The sequence below is a fragment of the Punica granatum genome, chromosome 2 (assembly GCF_007655135.1).
Source record: "Punica granatum isolate Tunisia-2019 chromosome 2, ASM765513v2, whole genome shotgun sequence".
Taxonomy (NCBI): domain Eukaryota; kingdom Viridiplantae; phylum Streptophyta; class Magnoliopsida; order Myrtales; family Lythraceae; genus Punica; species Punica granatum.
This window is the reverse complement of record NC_045128.1, coordinates 42,367,205-42,389,354: the sequence shown is the minus strand read 5'-3', so window position 1 is coordinate 42,389,354 and position 22,150 is coordinate 42,367,205. Positions and strand designations below refer to the sequence as shown.

Sequence of the window (22,150 nt, the reverse complement as noted above, 5' to 3'; positions counted from 1 at the left end):
GCATGACAAAAATCATTATCTAACGGGGGCCCACCAATTATTTAAGGATTAGAGCCAATTTAATCTAAGGATCAAATTATTGTTCACCAACCTAGAAAAGAGAAGGATAATATATTGCCCACCTTGTGAGGTATCGAATGATCGACCTAATAGGCAGCGTTACGCGCGGAAATTCTCCGTCTTTGTAAAATAATTGATGTGGGGTTTATTGAATACATGTGCATATACTTAATATATTGATAAGTTTGAGAATTGGTCCATATTAGAGCATAAGAGTGTGAAGGGGAAGGGGCTGCCCTAACCATGCGGACGGTGCATGTGCAGCATGTGGTTCATTTAAGCGTCACTTGCGTTCCCCCAAACCCATTTCATCCCCCCGCTCTCCCTCCCTTCTACCCATACGTATGGACCACTCTCAGCAACGTTGACTAGTCCCATCACCTCCCCTCCTCCACCCCACTCCGTGGCATGTTCCCTCGAACCGTCCAGTTCGGGATGATCTGATGATCGACGCCGGGCCACTCCTTCACTGTGCGAGGAATGCTCATATGTTCGGTCTTTCCCTGAGTGGTCATTTCAGTGATCTAAAATAGAATGTACTCCTCCAACACCACAGACCCATCTCAAATCGCATCGGATTTCACCATTCTACCTACTGCAACAATGCTTCTAGGAGCCTATATGCAAATAGGGAGCCCCACGGTCTAAATCCTTCCCAGTTGGGCAAGAGCAGACAAAGGAGAACGTACAACTGCAGCATTAGACCCTTTCACAGTGATAATTCAGTAGGTCCTATAGCTAATCTCTTTCCAACAACAACCTTCCAAGAAGACACAGGAAAGCGATGGATGCTTGGGAGAGGAACTTGCCTTAGATGGAGCTCCCATCCAAAGGCGTTAGGTGTTAGTGCTGACTAAACTCGGTCGTCCATCAATCATTTGACAATCCCGTATTTATCCTCCAGTCTTCACACTGATATACTCCTTGTGGTTCTATCACTTACAGTGAGTGAGGTCGATGATCATCAGCCAGCACAGCAAATCCAGTTGGTTACAAGGAGGAAAGAAAAAGTTATCACCCAATGTATTAACATAAACCAACTTTCCCACAAGCTACAAAAATTTTCAAGTTGAATCAGTAACCCCAGTGGAAAGATAATAAATCCATCGTTACATACAAAACAACCTTCACACTCGAGCCGAACCATAACACGATCATTACCACTACCAAAAAATTTACCTGAAAGCTTATGAAAAGTATCTCCAAATCCCCTCCAAATTCTCTGAGGTTCAAGTGCAGTAACTCATGAGATGTAATAGAACCCGCATTCCCCGACTCTGATATTTGATTTAGCCTTGATCCTACTGACATCGATACGAATCTTGCCTCAACTAACATGCTCTCTCAAGCTATAAGATATCGTTGCAGCGCAGTTATACCACGGTTGCTTGGTCAGACTTCAAACAGCAGACCACTGACCAAATCAAGGGAAGACCATATAATCTTGGATTCTCCCATCGAAGAATTAATTCAGAGTGCTCTTCACCTCAGTCTTGCATGGAAATAAAGTAGACTGGGCAACAACTAGACAACTCAATACCTCAATAACCTCATAACCCGCTGGTAGAGGAGCTGTTGCCAGATCGAAGTGTCCCTGCGGGTCCATTAGTAGTCTTGCTAATGATCCCCTTCCCAAAATACTCGGCGATCACAGAAAACCCATCCTTGGAAGTCTTCACCTGCTGGAAGAACCGGTCTTGGTCCTTGGAGTTCTGCTCCAAGTTTCTCTTCATTTCCATGACCGACCTATACTCTGGAGCACACTCAGGGCATTCCTTTTCATTGTCACCAAGGCAGCGTTGATGGAATGAATGCATGCACATGAAGTGGACAGCAGGGAGGTCAAGGGTGAAAGTGCATGCAGTGCACTTGCTGAGCTGAAATATTCTGGCGTTGGTCCTGAGATCCTGAATTTCTTTTCTCATGGCCGATGTGTCTTCCTGCAAGACAAGAAGAACTTCCTGAAATAAGTATGCAACAGCGGAGCTAGAAAATATTTCCCTTAGCTCAGAATACATCAAAACCACTCTAATTTGACTCTATTACAGTGGAATATAACACGATGATTCATCCATCAAGTAAAAAGAGGGAAAGTGTGTTAAAAACTCGGTTCAAAAAACCAACCTGATACTTCTCAATAGCACGACGATCCTCTTCAATCAGCTTGGACTCCTGCTCAAGCTTTCTAGCTATGTAATCTTTAATGACTGAAAGAGTGAGGCATGAATTCCTCGACAGTGTTTGAAGAACAATAATAGGAGGCAAAATATCATCCCTCTCAATATAAGTCAAAATTTCCTTGACTTCTTTGGAGCAGTCTTCTCCAAGCTCACCAAAATACTTCAGAAGATCAGCCCAAAGGGATGGATCCCCTCCCTTACCAGAATCTCCCAACTTTTTGCAACAAGCAATCAGACCCTCATGGTCATGGGCCTGCATGTAGCATGCGATGACCTCCTTGTAAAGTTTCATCTTTTCATATAGGAATAGAAGGCCTTCGGTAAAACCATTCATTTCGCAGAGAATTATAGCGAGATCTACATCATAGAGAGGATGTTCCATGTCTGACGGCCATGCACTTTTAAGTAACTGAAGCCCTTTTTCGCGTCTTTCCAAATAATCCTTGTTTAAATCTTTATGATCTAAACTGAGTTTCCCATTTGACTGTGTCTTTGAAAAGACGGCTGCTCCTGATCTTGCCCTGAGATTGAACTCCCCGCCGTTGGTAGCTTGAGATATTGATGGGAAGTTCAAGTCATTGGACAGGTACAGCTCCAGAAGTGTGCTATGGATTTCCACTTGAGCAGGAGAATCCTTCACCTTGATAGTATACTTTTCGAGAAATTCCATGAGGGCCTGAGGATGATGAACAAATATGTTGAGAAAATCAACAGGAGACGGCAGCATCGACAGATATGAACCATTTGAAGTTCCAGTCTTTGTAGAGTCTCCCTCTTCAGTACACAGTTTCATAAGTATCTCAATGGTCTCTGCAGGCCTATGCTCCACCAAAATCTTACCATACTCTTCAACTGTCATCCCAGCCTGACTTGGCTCTAGACTTGAAATGTATTGTAAGGCTTCATCATACCTGCCAAGGTCTTCTAGCAATATCTTCAGGTACCATTCATGTCTTCCCGCCTTCTTGGCGACATACATTGCATGTTCATGGTAATTGGCAGCACGACAGACCCTTATAGCCGTTTCGACATCAAACTTGTGTTCCCCGACGCCATCTTCACTTTTAATGAACACATTTAGCTTTTCAACATCCTTCAGTTTGGTGTAACAATTCAACAGAAGTGTGGTGTGATCTTTAGAAGCAAGTCCTTTCTCATGTAACTTCTCCAAGTAATTTGTGAGATTATAGATTCTCTGCGCGTCTAGAAACTTCTGAATCACATATGAGGGTTCCAGGTGGCCAATGGTGTGGATATACTGAGCCATGGCCTCATCGTAATCCTGCTTACTGTAAAGGTGATCCCCATACTTCCTCAACACTTCCGCGGTTGCAGCAGCATCAGCTTGCTGACTTTGAACAAGATTAATTGCAACAGTGTACAAGTTTTTCTTGAAAAGCAAGTCTAACTTGCTTTCCATGTCCTTCTCTCCAATACATAGGGCCGTTTTGTCCGCCAATATAAGAATTATGCTACCCCATTCACAGAGCAAATGAGAAACTTCTTTTACCACTAAGCTATGGGCGATTAATCGATTCTTGAGGTCATATACATTGAATGTATTTTTGCCACTTCTTTGATCTGCTACAACGCACAGAAGATATCCGCGAAACCATCCAATAAACTTCTTCTCGCCTTCAAAAGCCCAACAAGGACCACGGCCATCAACCTCGTAGAAATAGACAGCCTCGGGTCGGCCAATTATCAGTTCCTGCAGATGAATTCAACTTTCAGCTTTACACACAGCAATATAAGTCACTAAAGAATTGATCAGAAAAAGATGGAAAGTGTCAAGAGGTACATACCGCGCGGTCGCTCATTGTAACATTGTTGACATTACAACCAATATGGTCTAAGGTTTGAAGCCTGGGTGGTTGATTGTACAAGCTAAACAAACTGATAGAAGCTGGAGTAACTGCAAAGAGTTGAAGGGCTTGACCATCTACCCTGAAGCCCAGACCAGTGATGGAAGAGTGGCTTTCCACCTGAAGTTTAAAACGGGTGATGCGCTCTCGTGCAATATCACCTTTGATGCAGTAAATGCAGCCATTATCCAGACCGATCGCTATTAATAGAATTGGCGGAGCCTCCTCGAGCACTAAAAATGATGTAATCTGCAGCCATCACGGAATCAAAAAATTCCAACTTCTAAGGGAAAACTAATAATTAATGGATAGGAAAAATGTAGCAAGAAAAAAACATTTACCTTTGCCTCCGGAAACTGGTTAGTGAAGATTCGCAGTATTCCGATACAATTAGGGCTAACTGAACTGGAACCTTCTTCCTGCATCTTGTCGAGATCAAACACCTTGAGGCACAGGGCAGATTGCTGAGGAGATAGCTGCTCATCTTCCCCAACAGTTACAACGAAGTTCCTTTGCTGGTTGATCAAAACACAATAATATGCATCAAATTGTGAAAAACTTCCAATTACTCGCTACGCAGAGAAGTCATTCTGATTGGCGGCAACCTCATTGTAAGATCTGATTGATTCGGAAACTACAAATTCACTTAATTCAAGTTTTTCATGAACTTTCTTCCATCGAATAAAGGTTCCTGAAGCCTTCTTGAGAAAAAATGGTAGGAACTTCGATTCATTGGTTACATAAGTCGCCTCAAAATGGCTTCAAAAAACCAAATTTTCACGCTAAACTCTCTAAATGCAGTTTGTGCGGGAGACGACAAAGGAAAGGCCTAACCTTGAGCTGCTGGAGAAAGAGGACGGAAGAGGAGTGAGCTTGGAAGCCATAATTGAACTTGAGGCCGCGGTCCAGCAAGTTCACGGTGCCGTCGTCGCAGCCAAGCACCAGCTTCCCTCTGCCGCTGGAGCTGCACTCGATCCTGCCATTAACGTCCTCGGGGATCGAACTCTTCCCGCCCAATTTCTCCTCGAAGAACTCGAATTTCCTCCACTGGTACATCCTGCTCCCCAATCCGATCGAAGGAGGGAATTGGACTTCAGTTGCAGCTCCAGCGTGGAATTGAATGAAAACTCCCAAGAAGAAGGCTCGGAGACCGCCGATCAAATCAGGCAAAATGGATCGTATCCGCTTCTCTGCCTGTTGAAGGTTGAACTTCGAAGCTCGGGAGGGAAGAGGATGAAGAAGAAGAAGACGACGACGATTGAAGGACGAAGGAAAATGGCCTCTGTTCCTTCTCTCTTTCCCGATACGAAACGACGCCGTTGTAGCGCAAGCAGACGGCTGAGAAGCAAGCCTGCACCAGTATTCGGGTCGGTCTGTGAAAATGGGCTGGATCGGGTTGAAGTACCTCCCGTCGTTAACGGCCCATTTCAGTTCCGGATCCAATGGGCAGCCCGTTATTTTTTCCATCAAAATTTGATTTAAAATCTCGAATGCAGCTGAAATTAAGAGATTAATAATTTCTTTTCTCATCAATAATCTTTCACATATCATCCCTTGGTGGTTCTTGTGAGGAGGTCTTTGGTTCGATTTTGCTTATGAAAAGAAACAAACTAGCATACCGATCACAACCTTTTCTCGTGCCGTGCGACATAGCTCGGATCAAATATACGTGCAACTTCCAATGTTAAAATAATATGCACCCGCATAAAAATACTAAAGACTATCGTTTATGTATGTATATCATTAGTCTCGCGAACCGTGTCAACGCATATCGTATTTTGCCTAATCGTGTGGCCAAAGGGGATCATTGCGCACCATAATAACTTGAGAGGGGTTCTGGAAAAAGAAAATAACAGTGAAGTGACCGAACAGCAGAGCAAGAAAGGTTGAGCAACAACAAATTTAATATGAGAAGTCCAACAAATTATTATTTTTTAAGTACAACGTTGAATATAGGCATCTGACCATCTAAGCAACGTTTTAAACACGGCATATGTAACTCTATTAACGATGAAATTAATTTATAGTTCTTGTAGTCCTCCAAATTTAATCAACGTGCACTTATTTCTAGAATTATCATAGTAAGCTTCTCCACTACCCCTCTCACCGATTTGCATTGACTTATTGGTTTTAATTATTTAGGAGTTGTTTGGAAATGGAATTGAACTAAACTCAACTTAATTTCAACTATATATATATATATATATATATATATATATAATTGGGTTATAATAATAAGGTGAATGAAGAAAATAAAAAAGTAATGACCGCGTTGTTAAATTATAGGAAAATGTGAGAAAAAGTAATGAATAGTTTTGAGAAAGTAATAATTGTATTGTGTGAATTATGAAAAAAATAACAAATAATTGAAAGAATTTAGTATTAAAAATTGAATTGAATTGTTTAAAAAATTAAAGAAAAAAGTAATAATTGTATTATTAAATTGAAAATAAGTTGAGTTAAGTGAAATAGAGTAAAAAAAACTCTAAAACCTAACTTCTCTTTTGGATATTATTGATATCATGTATCACGCCACACCCATGAACTATATGGCAATATACTTGATCGTCGACCTCGATCCTTTTATCTTTCTTCGATCAGTTTAAATAATGTGTTGAGATTTAAAATCTCACATGGAAAAGCTAAAGAATAATTGAATGGGTTTATATGAAATTAGGTTTCACAACATATCAACTCAAACATTTGAATTGGAGATTGACTCGATCTCTTACGAGCCCAATGAAATTTTACATTGTACTAGAGTGAGTTACTTTTTCGCTTGCACATGTGGACTCACACCACGTCATATTTGGTATCGAGGTAGCCAAGAGTGCGCATCATGTTAGCCAGGTCCGAAAGTGACTCAATCTAGTTTCGATGTAGTTAAAAGGTACACCTCTAGGTAGATACGAGTGTGGAGCTCGAGGCTAACTTGGTGCTTATCCCCCTTCGCCCGAGTACGGAAAAGAATATCCAACTCGTGGTTAGTTGTCGAGAACGAATGTTTAAGGATACGTGTTTCGAGGTAGCTAAAATGTGCATCTCTAAGTAGGCTCAATTATGGAAAAGGATGTATGGCTTGTGGTCAATTGTTGAGTGCGGGTGTTTAAGAACACGTAGCACGTGCTAGACCACATGTTGCTACGTGAGGACTCGATGCTAGTTTGGTGTTTGTCCCCTTTGCCCGAGCACGGAAAAAGAATGTCTGGCTCGTGATAAGTTGTTTAAGGACACGTGGCACGTGCTATCAATTGAGGGCGGGTGTTGAGATATGTTGTTCTAAAGAGAAAAATTGAGAAATAAACCACAGGCTTATATGAAGGAGTTTGGGTCCAATAGCCTATCAGTTTAAGCTTTTGGGTTACAAATATGTTCAAGTCCGTGAAGGTCGATTTTATAGAATGGTTTTGTTTTTTATTTAGTTTATATGACCTATACTTATTATTTAATATATGATGAGGCCGAGTCTATAGTAAACTTGAATTATCTCTTAATTGGTCCCTTAAGATGTGTGACCCTCTAAACCCTTCTATGATTAATTTAATCATGTAAGAGACCAATAGTAGATAATATATTCTATAGCAGTTCTCTTGGAGCAATTTTTGAAAAACATTTCTTTTCCACCTGAATATAAATAAGTATACGTACAATGATGTCATATCAAATATAATATATATGTGCTTGTGTATGGAATTTTGTATATAAGACATATTCCTACGTGCTTACAACAACCAATAAGATGAGTATTGAGAGGATAAGCTTTCAAGACTCAAGAGGTCCATGTCATTAATTATTATATTAATTTGTTATTTGTTAGATAATTAGATCATGTCTTTGTCGTATCTTTGTTTTATCAAAGTATTAGGAAGAGTTATTCACCAAAAAAAAAAGTATTAGGAAGAGTTAGTGTAGACCCACTCTTTGCAATAACCCCTTCAAATAGAGAAAATTGCGGGATATATGGAAAGAGATTTTGTATCACGAGGATTATTATATGCATGCACAGTTAATAATTTAAAGGTGTGTTTTGTTTCAAAAAAAGTTTCACTTAACTCCACTTATTTTCAATTCAATTACACAATTATTACTTTTTCTTTTTTCTTTAATTCTTTTAACCATTAAATTCAATTTTTAATATTAAATTCTCTCAACTATTCATTACTTTTTCGACAATTCAACAATATAATCATTACTTAATCATTATTTTCTCTCGACTATTCATTACTATTTCATACTTTTTATCATAATTTAACAATATAATCACTACAAATCAATTAAATCCAAAACTAAACTCAATTCTAAAACCAAACACAACCTCTTTCCATTTTCCAAAAGATCCATCATTAATCAATTATTACTAATTTAAAAGATTATAATTAAGACATAATTGTATCGATTAAATTTGACTATGACATCACACTATCGATATCGAGCAGTCGACTAATATAACAACAATGCATAAAACTATACCATCTAGTGGAAAAGACCTCTAACTACAAACTTAACGAAACATCTTCATTTTTAACTACTGGCATTTGCTATCTAGCTAGATATTCCTCCTTTATTTTTTTATCACGGTAACGCCTTTCAAACTTTAGGTCAGTCCCGATGTCTCCTGGTTTCTCATTTAGCAACATCACGATGAGTTGAATAGCCTGCATTACATTATACGGAAGCAAATTCTTATATTTTCACGTTGGGTAATTCTTTCTCGGAAAATATGAAGAAGAAAAAAAGGAACTGAATATTAATTGGTTTATTAATTGAAAAATGGGGGGGAAATATATGAGGAGAGGGGAGCAGTTAATGTTCAACCACCAATCACGGGGAAGTGAATTGACTGCAGCTTGTGTCAGTCAGATTTTTAATTAATTTTAAAAAAAGAGTACAGAAATAAAAGCGTACAGTGGGTCCCACCGCGGAGAGCCATTGGCGATAATTCCCTGCTCCTATCCTTATATAGCAACCACCTGAAAGCAGACTGCAGATTTGCTGTCAGACTGACACGTGGCACGCATGCAAGCGCCCAGTGCTCCCCATTTCTCACAAAACCGAAGAATCTGCGGCCGCTGATTTCTCCTCTGTGGGGCCCGGACGAATGCCAATTTATTGTATAGGCACGTTCCTATAACACGTCCGAAATTGAGTTTACAGCATCAAGTGTAAAGCTTCAATAGCTTGACATGACGTATAATTTAACTATTCAAGGCCATATAATGCCGGGAGTTTTTTTTAACTTCCTACTGTATTTGTTATTCGGCCTCTGAATGTCATATCGCCACCGCGTAATTTGATGATTGTATAACGAGAGTTCATTCCATTGTTGCCGATTAGCCGTTAAACAACTTTAACCTTTCAACGTTGATACTTTACTAGAAAGTAGCAACCTATGCATATCTTGACCACTTCCTCCGTGTTGTGCATCTTTACATGCTGCATGGTTTATTGCTACCGCAATAGTCTCTTCTCAGCTGATTTAATTCGAGTAAACTTTAACTTGGAAAACAACAACCAATAGTGACAGTTCGTACGGACAGGGATTGATTTAGGAAAGCGGGGGGCCGGTGGTGGGGGGGTTTCAATCGTACTTTTGGACTCGGGAAATTTACAAAATTTCCATTAGATTTTGATGAGTTTATCACTTTTACAATGGAATTATCGTATTTCAACAACCAATAGCTGATTTAAGCATGCACTGTTGTATCGGGAAGATGTAGCAAGAATAGCAGAAACAGTATAGCATGAGGTTCTCAAGTTCTTTTTTCCCTTGGTCCGTCTAATGCAACATCAACTCACGATGACATATTTGGTACTTTCATTTCAAATGTTTAGTACCTCAGTTCAATTATTTAGTACTTCAATTAAATCGTTTAGTACTTTTAGTATTCTTGATTAGTATAAATGTTTATTACTTGTACTCTCCGTTCAAATGTTTAGTATATCCGTTCAAGTATACATTAGATTTTTAAGTCCATCACAAATCATTACAACACGAATCATCTATATAAATAAAAACTAAGAGACTTTTTTTTTTCTTTCTAAATCTATACTATTAAAAACAAATAAGATATATATCTTTGTATATGGTGTTATTAATTTACCTCTAAATCTTTTCTTTCAAGGACAAATAAAATCGTGTCTGTATATGATATATTATTTCTCTGATGTAATTAACTTAAAAATTGTTGACTTAGGTAATAGAGACTAATGTATACGCTTTTAAAGTGTATCAACATATAGAGACTAATATAGAGTTGCTCAATTGAATTTGAAACATTTTATTTTTTGAAGGTAAAAATTTTACAAGTTAAGAATAAAGAATTGTGAAATTCGTTAATTTTACTTTATTCATTTCAATTTTTCACTCTTTTATCTTTCTTTTTTTTTTGTAAGAACCATTTCTCATATATATATTTTTCATTCTGTCTTTTCTTCAATGCAAGTATTTTCTCTTGTCATACTTTACATTTTCTTATCGGTTCTTTCTACTCCTCACCATATCTCTATTTTCATTCTCTACTTAAATTCGACAACCACTTAGCCAAGAAAAATTCGGCGACCACAAGAATTTTTGGCCTTTCTGTTCAACCAACAAATTGTTTACAAAAATTATACCCGAAATTATCCGATATAATTTCAAATAGAAGTCTATAAAAAAAATTCTTTACAAAGATAAACTCTCACAAAATATTTTATTGGAATAAATTTACTATTTTGTAGGTTAATAAAAATACAAATTTCAAACACAAAATATTAATGATTTATTTATAATATAAATATTATCATTAAAGTATAATAAATAATAAAATTCGCAAATTTAGAGAAGTATGGAGTATTGGTGCATTAGATAAGGCGATATTATACAAAAATGGAGGTCGGGGGTTCGATTCTCCTTGCTGTAAAATTAATTGTGTTGGTGGATTGAGTTAGTTTATTTAAAATGAGTTAGCTTTATATGTAGGAATAAAAAACATATCAAGACAACTATATTTGCTTCTAAAAAGAATGTAGAGAAAATTTTATGTGATACTTTTACTTATTTTTAGAGGCAAATCATTTGTTTCTAATTGAACTAATTAGAAAAAAATAATAATTTGTTTCGAATTTGTAGGTTTATAGAACTAGGACCAACATGGTCAATTAAGTTATTTGTCTCTAAAGGTTAAAAAGGACAATAAGTGGCCTATAAAGACATAATGCCACTTCAATTGCTCACTTTTGTTGTAAAGAATAATAAAAATATTAAATACGCGCACTGAAATATTAAACAGTTGAACTGAAAGTACTAAATATGTTATATAAGAATTTCTCTTCTATAAAATTTTTGCCTGGACAGCTTGAACTAAAGATAGATGTGCCAACAGCAAAACTATGAGCATCGGATAGTCGAGATTTAACCTGCATATACCATATGAAGAGAAAGGCATAACAAAGGAAAATTCTAATAGGACAATGAGTTAGGATAAAACATTTGGCATTTCAATTCTAGTGTTTAGTTTTGATTCGAAAGTTTGGTACTTTTAACCGTATAAAATACTAAATATCTTCAGCGGAATATTATGCGCTTGAACTAAAGGTAAAAATAATACACCAATGCTAATTACAAATAATAAAAGTTCTAAATAATTGAACTAAAAGTATGAAATGTGTTAAGTACTTTCTTATCATGTTTGACGGACCATTAACAAAACACTGACGCAGCATCTAATCGTACTGACTGGGGCAGGAGCCAACATCAAGTTTCCATTACTCAGTCGTTAGGCAAGGACATAGATAAGGCAAGGCAACATAAATATTCACGAATGAGAAAATATTTGATGAGTTGGTTATGTAAAAAATTTCATACTCTACACGTGTAATTCGAGTATGAAGTTTTACACAGCCACTTGCTGTGTATTACTCACAGGATATTTTCTCATTCACGAATTCTTCCTTTTTAAAAATAAAATAAAATAAAAAGAAAATAATTTTTGAAATTTTAAAGAGGGAGGAGATAAAAACGGCTTCCCCTGAGAGTGTGGGGGGAGGGGCATTTACGTCAAAGCGGAAGGGGAGAGAGGATATTGTTTCGGAAATCCAGGCGGAAATCCAATAAACCTTCGCGCAATTTTCTGTAACGACAAGTACAGCCTGTAAATGCGTCCCATTTTCATTTCCCCCCCTTTTCTATTTATTTATTTTCATTCCATTATTTTCCTAAATTCATATTTATTGATTTATTTATTGAAAATAATGATCATTATCGTATCCGAACAAGAAAACATGCTATTCCATTTCAGTAGGAAGGGGAAAAAAGAAGAAGAAAGAAATTAAAAGACAAATAAATGAGTAATAATTTCATTTTCCTAAATAATTTTTTTTGGCCTGCATTTTCCTAGATGTTGGTAATGATAATTTATTTAGTTATTTATTTATATGTATATATATATATATATATATATATTGGTGACTGTGTGTGTGGCTTATGCTCTGCATTTACATATGGAGGAAGCCATTGTTGTTCAATTGAGCTAAAAGACAACGCTCTCTTTATAGCCTATCCGTTCTGTCAATTTCCCTTTTCCTTTTTTTTTTTGGCCCCCCTTTCAAGTTAGAAAAAAAAAAGAATAATTAAAGAAGAAAAACGGGGAGATGGTGGTTTCCTTTCCTTTCTCCATGGCGAATATGAAAATGGAAGGAGTGGTGGTCAGAGGACCAATCGAATTTATATAAAATGGGGGGTTTTCTTTCTTTTTTTGGCCAAAAAAAGCGAGAAAAGAACAGGGGGGACAGGGGAAGGGACAGAGTGTATGTGTGTGTGTGTGTTTCTCTGTGTTTTGTGCTCTTTGTGTTTGTGATTGAGCAATCAAATGCATCAACCGGCGGCGGTTGCTGATGTTCTTGTTAAGATGGAGGATTTCGTCTGAACAGCAAGAAGAAGAAGAACAAGAAATCTTTTTGGGTATGCTGTCAGATCTTTTTTTCTTTTATCCCCAGAAAGAAGTAAAACTACAATGGCTGCTGACTTAGATTGTCTCTTCTTCTTCTTCCTCTCCCTCTCTTATGATGTTCTGTTTTGATGATTGTCTCTCTATGTCACCAAAGGTTTGACTTTTTCGTCTCTGCAAAACATTTCTGCTGGAAAATCTGATGTTTTTCATTGTGTTTTGTCTCTGTAATGTTAAAGGGGAGTGATGTTTTGCTGCATTAAGTCGACCGTGTTAGTGAATGTGCATTAATGGTTTTGTTTTCGGGTGAGACCGCGAGATGTTGTATTGGCCAAGACTAGTCTCGTTCGAGCGTCGTGGACCCGTTTGTCACCGGTAATACCAATTATTGTTTCAGGGTACAGAGTTGGTGGGGTGGGTTCTTGTTTGGTTGCTGATTTTTGCAGATGTTCTAAAGAGGTAATTTTTCGAGCAATTTCTAGGGGGGAAAAAAAATCAATTTTGAATACTGCTGTCAATTTTTCCACATCTGGTCGTTTATTTGCCTTTGTCGTCTGAGGTATCAGAAAATAAAGAAAAATAATTAAAGGGAAAAACGATTTTCCCTGCAAATTCCTATAAAAAGATGCAGAATCAGTGGGGATGCAATCGGTATTTTTCATGTTAATGCCACAAATGGTCCATTGTATGTATTTGTTTCTCGGTATAATATGTCCTCGAGCGTTAGTCCGATGATACTCTCTGTGTATGATGCGTGGCAGGAGTCTTGGATGGATTTTCCGGAGGCGACCAAAATCGTGTACGATAGGATCCAGAAGCCAGAACCAGAGAATGTGTCCAAGATCATCGGGTACGTGCTCCTGCAGGACAATGGGGAGCGCGAGATGATCAGGCTCGCTTGTGGACCCGACAGCTCCATCCATTCCCTGATCGCAGAAGCAAAATCTGAGCTCGGGCTCGCTAATCCCATGAATGTCGCGGCGGTTGTATCGGCTCCGTATCAGTTCCCTCCCTACTCCCCGGGCTCAAACCTCCGGACCAGAAACACGTGCTGGGATGCTCCGGGCTTGGACTTTCCCGGAGGCTACTTTTGTCCAAAACCGGCACGGAGAATATCCTCAAGCCCTCCACAGTACTCAGTCAAGATTTGCCATTACTTCCTGAAAGGGTTCTGCAAACATGGGCATAATTGTAGGTACTTCCATGGGACCCCGACTATGGTCGAGAACTTCCCACAACATGTCAGCCTGTTCCCAAACGATCCTGGGATTGAGGATCACAGGCTCTCTCATGGATCACTCGAGAAGCTTGAACTGGAGATTACGGAGCTCCTCAAATCTCGAGGCGGTTCACCTGTCTCGATCGCCTCTTTGCCCATGTTGTACTACGAAAAGTATGGGCGGACACTACAGGCTGAAGGTTACCTTACAGAGAGCCAGAGGAATGGTAAGGCCGGGTTTAGCCTCTCAAAGCTTCTAGCACGACTGAAGAACAGCATCCGCCTCATTGATCGGTAATTTTATTGAAATTTTATGCCATCTCGTTTATGGGATATTCCCTTCCCTGCAAATATATGATTTGTTAGGAGTTCGTGATTTTAGCAGGCCTCACGGGCAGCATTCGGTTATTTTAGCCGAAGATGTCCAAAAGTACTCAGATTATGAGCGCAGTGACCCAAGTGGAATTGGTTCGGCTTCTCGGCAGATTTATCTCACATTTCCTGCAGAGAGTACATTCACTGAGCAAGACGTATCAAACTACTTCAAGTATGAAATCAATTCAAATTTTTATCTAATAGTGTCCATGAATACTTACGTGAGTAGGTTCCCGAAGTTCGTTAACTAAAACTATATGCAGCAAATTTGGGCCAGTACAAGATGTGAGGATTCCAAGCCAGCAGAAGAGGATGTTTGGATTTGTGACATTTGTTTTCACGGAAACGGCAAAGCAAATTCTCTCAAAGGGAAACCCGCATTTCATCTGTGGCGCCCGGGTCCTTGTGAAGCCTTACAAGGAGAAGTCGAGGCTCGCTGACAGGTGAGACTGCAAAAGATGAGAATGATGCGATTAGTTTGCCCTTGCCATGACATCGGTAAGAACGTTCATGTATTCGTGTGTCGATTATTGACATGCAGGAAGTATGCAGACAAGACACAGAGCATGAGTTACTACAACCAGCGCCTGATGGAGGGCGACCCCGAAATTCAGTCAAGTGCGTCAAACAAAACAAACTTTGATGCACAGATTTCTACTTTATTCTTTTCCACTGTTTATTGATCAGGACTATATCCATTTATTTCAGTGCCAAGGTTCTCTGACGCATCAAGATTCCTCGCAGATGATCTGCTCGAAGAATGTGAGCACGCTCTCGAACTCGAGAGAAGGCGTCTTGCAGAACTTCAAGTCGCACCCAAGTCATCACCTCAGTACCCCTACTTTGGCTACCCAACGGAATATTTTAATCCATCAGAAGGTTATAATCACATTGATGACCCAAAAATAGCTTGTCGTTGAGTTTCTATCTCCTTTTAATTGCTGATCAATAGTTTGAACCTGTGTATAGCTCGTGAGCAGCCGTCGGAGTATGCATCAGTCGATCGTATCAATTACCTGTTTGACGTTGTAAATAACGGCTCGAGCAGCAAGGACAATGTCTTGAACTGCAATGACCAGGATAGGTATAAAATCTACATACATGCCCTCCTTTACTATTCTCAAAATACCACCATAGTTGGTTCGCTATTTATCAGGTTTTCATTTTCATTTACAGCATCCAAGGAATCAATCTTCCCGAGAGCCCATTTGCAAGCGGCATCTCGACAGTTACATAGAAGAGCTTAGACTCGGATCAAATATAGACAGAAAGAGGAAAACATTATAGAGCACCGAAGAACATAACTCGAAGACGGAGACAGAAACGACTACTACTACTATTGTCCCTGCTACTAATAACTATACTACTCCATCTCGGCTTGAGAAGATGACTCCTTGCAGTCAAGAAGATGGTTCAGTTAGAACAGGAAGAATTACAGAACAGGAAAGCTACTGCCAATAATAATATAAGTACATAAACTGGTATGCAGCTTTTTTTCGAATTTCCATTGCTATTTGGCATAAAGCTGGAGAGCTTAGTCACTCAAGAGCTTGTGATGATCGGTAGAGAAGGAACATAATGTAGGCTCGGATTTAGCCTCAGAATAGAACGAAAGGAGGAGGAATTGTGCATGGTTGATAGGAGAAACTGCAGATCTTAGAAACAGATCAGTTGCCCAAAGTTATATTTTCCTTTTTATTTTATTTTTCCCCTAGTGTAAATGCACTTTCTTGGATCGACCCCTGAGTGATAAATATATATATATAGACATGGTTTTTCAGATCATGCAATCTGTTATTTGTGCGCATGGGCTTTGCGTGGGGTACTCATTTGACCAAAATGATTAGTTCTGTCCTGAATTTGTAATTATTTTAAATTGATGATTGGTTTGATCAAACAATGCATTGCCAACTCAAGGAGGGTCTGTAACAATGAGTACAAGTGTTGCCCAGTCTTGTCCACCAAAATTATTTCCATAGTTAGGTTTTCTACAATAGAACATAACTTAATCTAACCGAATGATTCATTGAATAACGACCCTGAGAGGTTTCGATTGATTCAGTCTCCTATCCTATATCTGATTTATCGAATTATGGGCATCGTGAAAGCTTGTTTGTGTTTGGGTTAATGAACTATATGTGGTTGATGTTTTTGTTAGATATTATGCCCATCATCATCATCATCATCATCATTTTATATCTATAAAAACAAATGGATGGTGGTCGTGATGTGATAATCAAAGTCTTGATCGTCTGCCAATAGGAGTATTGGCTTTTAAAATTGATGATGGAGTGAGGTCAGGGTTTTGCATGTTCTTTTAAAGTGACTTTTCTTTTCTTTCATGTGGTTGCTTTTTTGACGAATAAATATATGATATATTGTAAAAGGGCTGTGCATTATTTAAGGAAAAAAATTGATAGAAGAACAGCGGACCTAACAATGATTTTCAGAAGGATATTTGTGGCCCCCACACAGCTAGGTTTTTATTTTTATTTTTTGCCCTTTTCCGAATGGTAAATACTTTATATAGTAGGTTTATATAGTAGAAAAAGATGTTAGTTACATCTCAGAAGCCTGACAGAGAATGAAATGAGACAGATTTGAGAAGGGAATTGCTCCCTTAAAATTACAAGTAACTGCCCATCTAGCAACATTATGGGCGAGAAAAGTTGGTAGATCTAGGGATGTACTGTATGTCCCAGTAATCAAAATACAAAAGAGCAATAGAAGCTTCATATATAAAACTAGATACAAGGGCAGTATTTATAGATTCGTCTGAGGAGATGATGGCATCCACAACATCCTTGGAAGCATTGAAAAGAAGCAGGCGCCATATTCTGAGGTAGCAAGCACAGGAAATGGCCTTTAGTGCAGCAGCTGCTTCCCCTAGACGAGGGTTAGTGGTGTTCGATTTGTATATCCAAGCATGTACAATGGTGCCTTGATGGGTTGTGCAGATGATGCCCGACCAAAAACAAACAGGTGAGGCTGCCGTGTCGAAGTAGAAACGCAGCATGGAGATCCGAGTTCTCTTGTTGATCCGACTTGCAGCTAGAAGAGGATCTGGATGGGTTAGTGAAGTTTGATGAGATTGCACCTTGGTATTTTTCCTGAGCTGCCAGACATAATCGAAACAACTTGCAGGCTGTACTGGGAACACATGGGCAATGTTTGGAGGAATACAGAGGGAGCCATCAATACCCAACGTGATCTTGATCAATTCTTTAATGCTCATATTACTGAAGTTGGTGGTTCTGATTGGATACTCAGAGATGCTCAGAGGTTTCCACATGAGCACGACAGAAGTAGCATGAAGGGTCCTCAATGGGAAATCTTTGAGATAGCAGAGAGCTGGTTGGTAGAGCATTGAATAAAATTTTCCAAATGAGGAGCTTATGCCTATCATTGGAATAGCAGGCACCTTTTTGGATAAGGGGCATGGACCTGCAAACTCCTTTCCATAAGAAGGACGCGGTTTTCTTGGAAGGGTACTGAAGGAATGGTTGGTGCTTTAGGTATTATTTGGCCTGGAGAGAATACTGAGATGAGGTTTCGAAGCAAGAGCAAGATTCTGATCAAACATTCTGCGGAAACCAAGCCCCCCTCGCCATATTCTTTTGGAGCACACAATGAGTCCCAGGCCTCAAGATGGATTTTTATTTTTATCAGGGGCGGACTGGCCCCACCAAAAGTTGGCCAAAAGGGAGTCCATAGACCTGCAGAGGTTTTTAGGGAGGAGAAAAGTGGACATAGTATATGCAGGGAGGGGCGAGGCAAATGATTTTATGAGTACAGAGCGACCAGCTTGAGAGAGGACCTTTCCTTTCCAAGAACTGTAGCTTTTTGTATGAAAGGTCCTGTCTAGTCTATCTTCTTGTCCATGATAGGTTTCTAATTCAGGTTTCTATCTTCTTGTCCATGAAAAAAGAACAGTGGATCAATTGCTGTGTTGATTTGATCCCATAAAATACCTACATACGACGACTAGTGTCATTTCAATCCTCGAGACCATTGAACCTTACCTTTTCGAATCCGAGATATCAAAGTCGTGCACATATTTTAGGATTACTCGGATGGTGAAGGAACCAAATTGTCACTTCACGAAATCGACGAGGAATCGGGTTCTATTCCATTTAACTCATAAAAACAGCTGATGGGCCTATAGTGGTCTAGATCTAGACTCACGTTTTAGCTGGGCCAGGGGACCAATTTGTTCAACTTTTTGCTTACACTCAGATCATGTGTGATCAGAGTGAATTACAGGGATGTCCCTCTAAATAAAGCTATCTTCCATCTCCTTTCAGGAAAAATGTCTATATGTCTTTCTTCACCTAGCAAATGACAGTACAAGTGTTCCGATGTCCCTATCCATTAAGTGGAAAGATAAACGCCATAAATCGAAAAACTCGAATGACAAGGAATCTTGAACAGTATTGCCTGATATAACATTTAAATTACTAGCCTTCCCAAGAATATGCATACTGTGACAGCACAATCAGCAACCTCATTAAATATTAACAGACAAATACATCAAACTCCTGATATGTTAGAATAATAGATGGGTAGGCAGATACCTCTAAACTTTCATACATTACAACCTGATATTAGCATTATTCACCCCACCAATCATCAGGCCGGCCAATCTTCACCTACAGCTGATAGATCCTAGTAAATCAATCGTTTCTGTTACAACACCACCCAATCTTCCAAGGCTCGAGTTGATCGATGCTATCTCGATACCCCGCCATAAGAACAAAGTGGAAGTCGATGGGGGGTTAGAAACTACCTCAAGAGGCTTGGTTTGCATTTAGCTCTGAACAGCTGCTGCTGTGTTCAGGACCTGCTGCTGTTCATTTGATTTCTTCCCCACTTTGTTGTGGCATATCCCTTCACTTTCCTCCGGTTTAGCAGCCAACTGGCTGTTTGGTTGCTCTTCAATTAATCCTCTCGGCAGAACTGCATCAGTGGGACTGCCTCTTTCTTGGGATTCGCAGTGAGACGATGGCTCAACCTCCTGTCGCTCATTCGATTTATTCTCACCTTCTGCATTTAAGCTTCTGGCTCTGCCACATTTATTCTCAGACTTATCAGTTTGCTGCTCAGTCGATTTACTAGGAGGGTCGGAGTTCCCTTCTCTCACAGCTGCATCAGCAGAAACTGCTTCACCTTCTCCGGATTTTATTCTTCCTTCATCATTCTGAGCAATTGTTGCCCCATTGGTTCCTGCTGGGTTACGTGTGACCATCCTTGCAGCAGGCATATCATGATCGTGCTGACCTTCATAAGTGGTCATGACCACTTTCGGATCATGAGATGCTCTCTCCACGTGTTTCTTCACTGGACATCCCGGGCTCGAACACCTGTAGTAGCTCCTGCAGTGACACAAGGACGTGACCCACCTCAGCTCCACATAAAAGTCATAGCTCAATGAGGACATCGACTGAGAAAGAATGAAATCTATCCAAATGCAGCAGACCAGGAACTTATGCAGAACCAGTCTAGGTGAAGTCTTACAACTCTCTGCTCCACTGTAAAAAAAGTGACCATTTGTAGGACAGGCAGATCAAATGACAATGTTATTTTCCCGTCATCAGTAGAGTCACTTTTGTTGGATTATATAACCGCAACAACAAAGCTATGGATACCTAGAGGTAAAATTGTAATTTGATATGCTAAAATATGTGGGATACTTTCTGCAAAAACATATCAACAATGAAACTGACATAACCTTGGATTAGGGTTTCCTTTCACAAGCTTCTGCCCATATTTTCGCCAACGGTATCCATCGTTGACAATATCAACCTCACTCGTTGTCTGAATTATAAGGCGCGTGTCACCAGTTGCCTTATCCACTGCAGCTGCTTCAACACCCCGATTCTCTTTCTTCCTGTTGAGATGGTAGAAAGCTGAAGAAAAGCTATGTGAAAAAGGAAGAGATGACATCATCAAACTAAAAACCTACTTTCTTTTGGAGCTTGGACCATCATCATTGTCAAACTCATCCCGCAACCTACTCCTCGGTGACGACAATGCCGCACTCCTTACATCATTACTTGCTGTAACCGTGGGGGACAGAGGTGTATCTGTTGTCTTGACTTGATGACACGTCTTGCCTCCAACTTCAGATGGTTTTTCTACAAAAAATGAGGTCGTAAAAGCATTCATAAGTTTTTCTCCAAGGAATCACAGATAGCAATGAAAAGTATGAGGCTCTCTTACCTTCTGTAACCGTTGAAGAGGGCTTTTCTGGTTTTTCTTCAACTATGGACACAACAAGACCAACGGCTAATGGGATATTAATGTTAGGTTTAGGATGCTCATGCTGACCAAAGTAGACAGTATCTGTAATCTGCCCCTCAAGCGATCGTTCCACTTGCTTCTTGACAAGGCAATTGGGGTGTGTGCACTTGTAATAGCTCCGAATGAATTCATTCCCCTTCACATTTTTCTGTCCATACTTTCTCCAGTTATACCCATCCTCTGATGCTTTCTCTGCTTTTCCAGAGGAAGCGCTTCCTCCGTGAGTGGGTGGTGAGCTGAGGGCCCCCTTCGGAGAGGGAAACAACACTCTTTCAAAGTTTATGCTCGCACTCTTTCCTTCCTGCACTGATTGCACCAGACAGGAATCTCTATCAGAACCCCCGGATGTTTTTGGAGGTGCAGTGCAAGAATTGGCTCCTTCAGGATCAGATTGAGATGGATGGGCTCGACTATCAGGACTCATCTGCTTTATTTCTCTATGAGGCTTTTCCGCTGCTGCACCTTCCACTGGGGTGACAGTGACAGCTTGTGTCTTTGGATCAGAACTAGATGGGCTCCCCTCAGTGCAGGGCACCATTTTCATATATCGAACTCAGCACTGAAGAACTATATCCTCAGGAAGAGGAGAGTTTTGAATTTAACTGAACCACTATTGTCGGTTTTCAAACCTAAGAAAACCCAAAAACGATAGAGTCAAATATCAGGATAACCAGTACCAAGATGGAGCATCACTAGTTCCAAGTTATCGGGCCCTTAGCAGCTAACAAAGATGCAGTATTCCGTTGAGCTCCACTATGGCTCTCGAATTCACATGTAAGACCACTGTTCTGCGATCCATCAGCAAATGGATAGTCCAAGGTACGAAGTAGTCATTCAACATCAAAAGGCAGAAACTATAAGAAAAGATTGCTTCTTTTGGCATCATAAGCGCAATATATTTTTAAAAAAGCAATGGAAGTTCTTTCCAGAAGTAGTAGTTTAAGGCTTTAGCTTGAGTCCCCCCATGAAAAGCTTCAATAGACAGCAAAACACAGACACAAAATAATAAAAATTCCCAAAAAGAAAAGGACAGAAATTGGAAAAATCGCCAACTAGGAAGAAGTCCATTTCTGTATGCTCTTGAAGCAAACGGGAACAAAATCACTAAAATTCAACTCCTTTTTTCTTCTGATCATTTAAGTACCAAAATTCACCTGAGCTGACTATCAATTTCAGTTTCAATCCACTTCCTTTATGTTTGCAACCCTAAGAGGCAAAATTCAA

General features: G+C 39.5%; 3 protein-coding genes across 7 annotated transcripts; 1 reads left to right on the top strand and 2 right to left on the bottom strand.

The window, feature by feature from the left end:
- Positions 1-1,060: 1,060 nt before the first annotated feature.
- Positions 1,061-5,396, bottom strand: LOC116195802 (vacuolar protein-sorting-associated protein 11 homolog). The gene is made up of 5 exons (XM_031525162.1): positions 4,940-5,396; positions 4,447-4,620; positions 4,046-4,354; positions 2,185-3,951; positions 1,061-2,000 (listed from the first exon to the last, which is right to left on the bottom strand). Exons 1-5 carry the CDS (start codon positions 5,159-5,161, stop codon positions 1,611-1,613), a joined length of 2,862 nt encoding a protein of 953 aa, XP_031381022.1. The 5' UTR covers positions 5,162-5,396; the 3' UTR covers positions 1,061-1,610.
- A 7,288-nt stretch (positions 5,397-12,684) lies between these two features.
- Positions 12,685-16,411, top strand: LOC116193473 (zinc finger CCCH domain-containing protein 18). Of its 5 annotated transcripts, none has more exons than XM_031522184.1 (9): positions 12,685-13,046; positions 13,430-13,491; positions 13,794-14,545; positions 14,634-14,798; positions 14,890-15,069; positions 15,168-15,244; positions 15,371-15,505; positions 15,596-15,710; positions 15,803-16,411. In XM_031522184.1, exons 1-9 carry the CDS (start codon positions 12,980-12,982, stop codon positions 15,861-15,863), a joined length of 1,614 nt encoding a protein of 537 aa, XP_031378044.1. In that variant the 5' UTR covers positions 12,685-12,979; the 3' UTR covers positions 15,864-16,411. The 5 variants fall into 5 exon arrangements, with proteins under 5 accessions (XP_031378044.1, XP_031378042.1, XP_031378046.1 ...); XM_031522182.1 differs by having other exon boundaries at positions 12,686-13,046; positions 15,335-15,505; XM_031522183.1 differs by having other exon boundaries at positions 12,688-13,046; positions 14,637-14,798; positions 15,335-15,505.
- A 2,634-nt stretch (positions 16,412-19,045) lies between these two features.
- Positions 19,046-21,555, bottom strand: LOC116196663 (WRKY transcription factor 1; the record flags this gene model as incomplete). The annotated part of the gene is given in 4 exon segments (XM_031526519.1): positions 19,046-19,998; positions 20,355-20,513; positions 20,589-20,760; positions 20,846-21,555. Coding segments are annotated over 4 exon segments (1,521 nt in total). The 3' UTR covers positions 19,046-19,433.
- Between the last annotated feature and the right edge of the window lie 595 nt (positions 21,556-22,150).

What these genes read in the sequence shown, in the direction of transcription:
- LOC116193473 (XM_031522182.1), top strand. Translation starts at nt 12,980, where the DNA reads ATGTTCTTGTTAAGATGGAGGATTTCGTCTGAACAGCAAGAAGAAGAA. An exon ending in AGAACAAGAAATCTTTTTGG is followed by an intron (nt 13,047 to 13,429) that starts GTATGCTGTCAG and finishes TTATTGTTTCAG; the next exon opens with GGTACAGAGTTGGTGGGGTG. An exon ending in AACTGCAATGACCAGGATAG is followed by an intron (nt 15,711 to 15,802) that starts GTATAAAATCTA and finishes TTTCATTTACAG; the next exon opens with CATCCAAGGAATCAATCTTC.
- LOC116195802 (XM_031525162.1), bottom strand. Translation starts at nt 5,161, where the DNA reads ATGTACCAGTGGAGGAAATTCGAGTTCTTCGAGGAGAAATTGGGCGGG. An exon ending in TTACAATGAGCGACCGCGCG is followed by an intron (nt 3,952 to 4,045) that starts GTATGTACCTCT and finishes ATTCATCTGCAG; the next exon opens with GAACTGATAATTGGCCGACC. An exon ending in GTGCTATTGAGAAGTATCAG is followed by an intron (nt 2,001 to 2,184) that starts GTTGGTTTTTTG and finishes CTTGTCTTGCAG; the next exon opens with GAAGACACATCGGCCATGAG.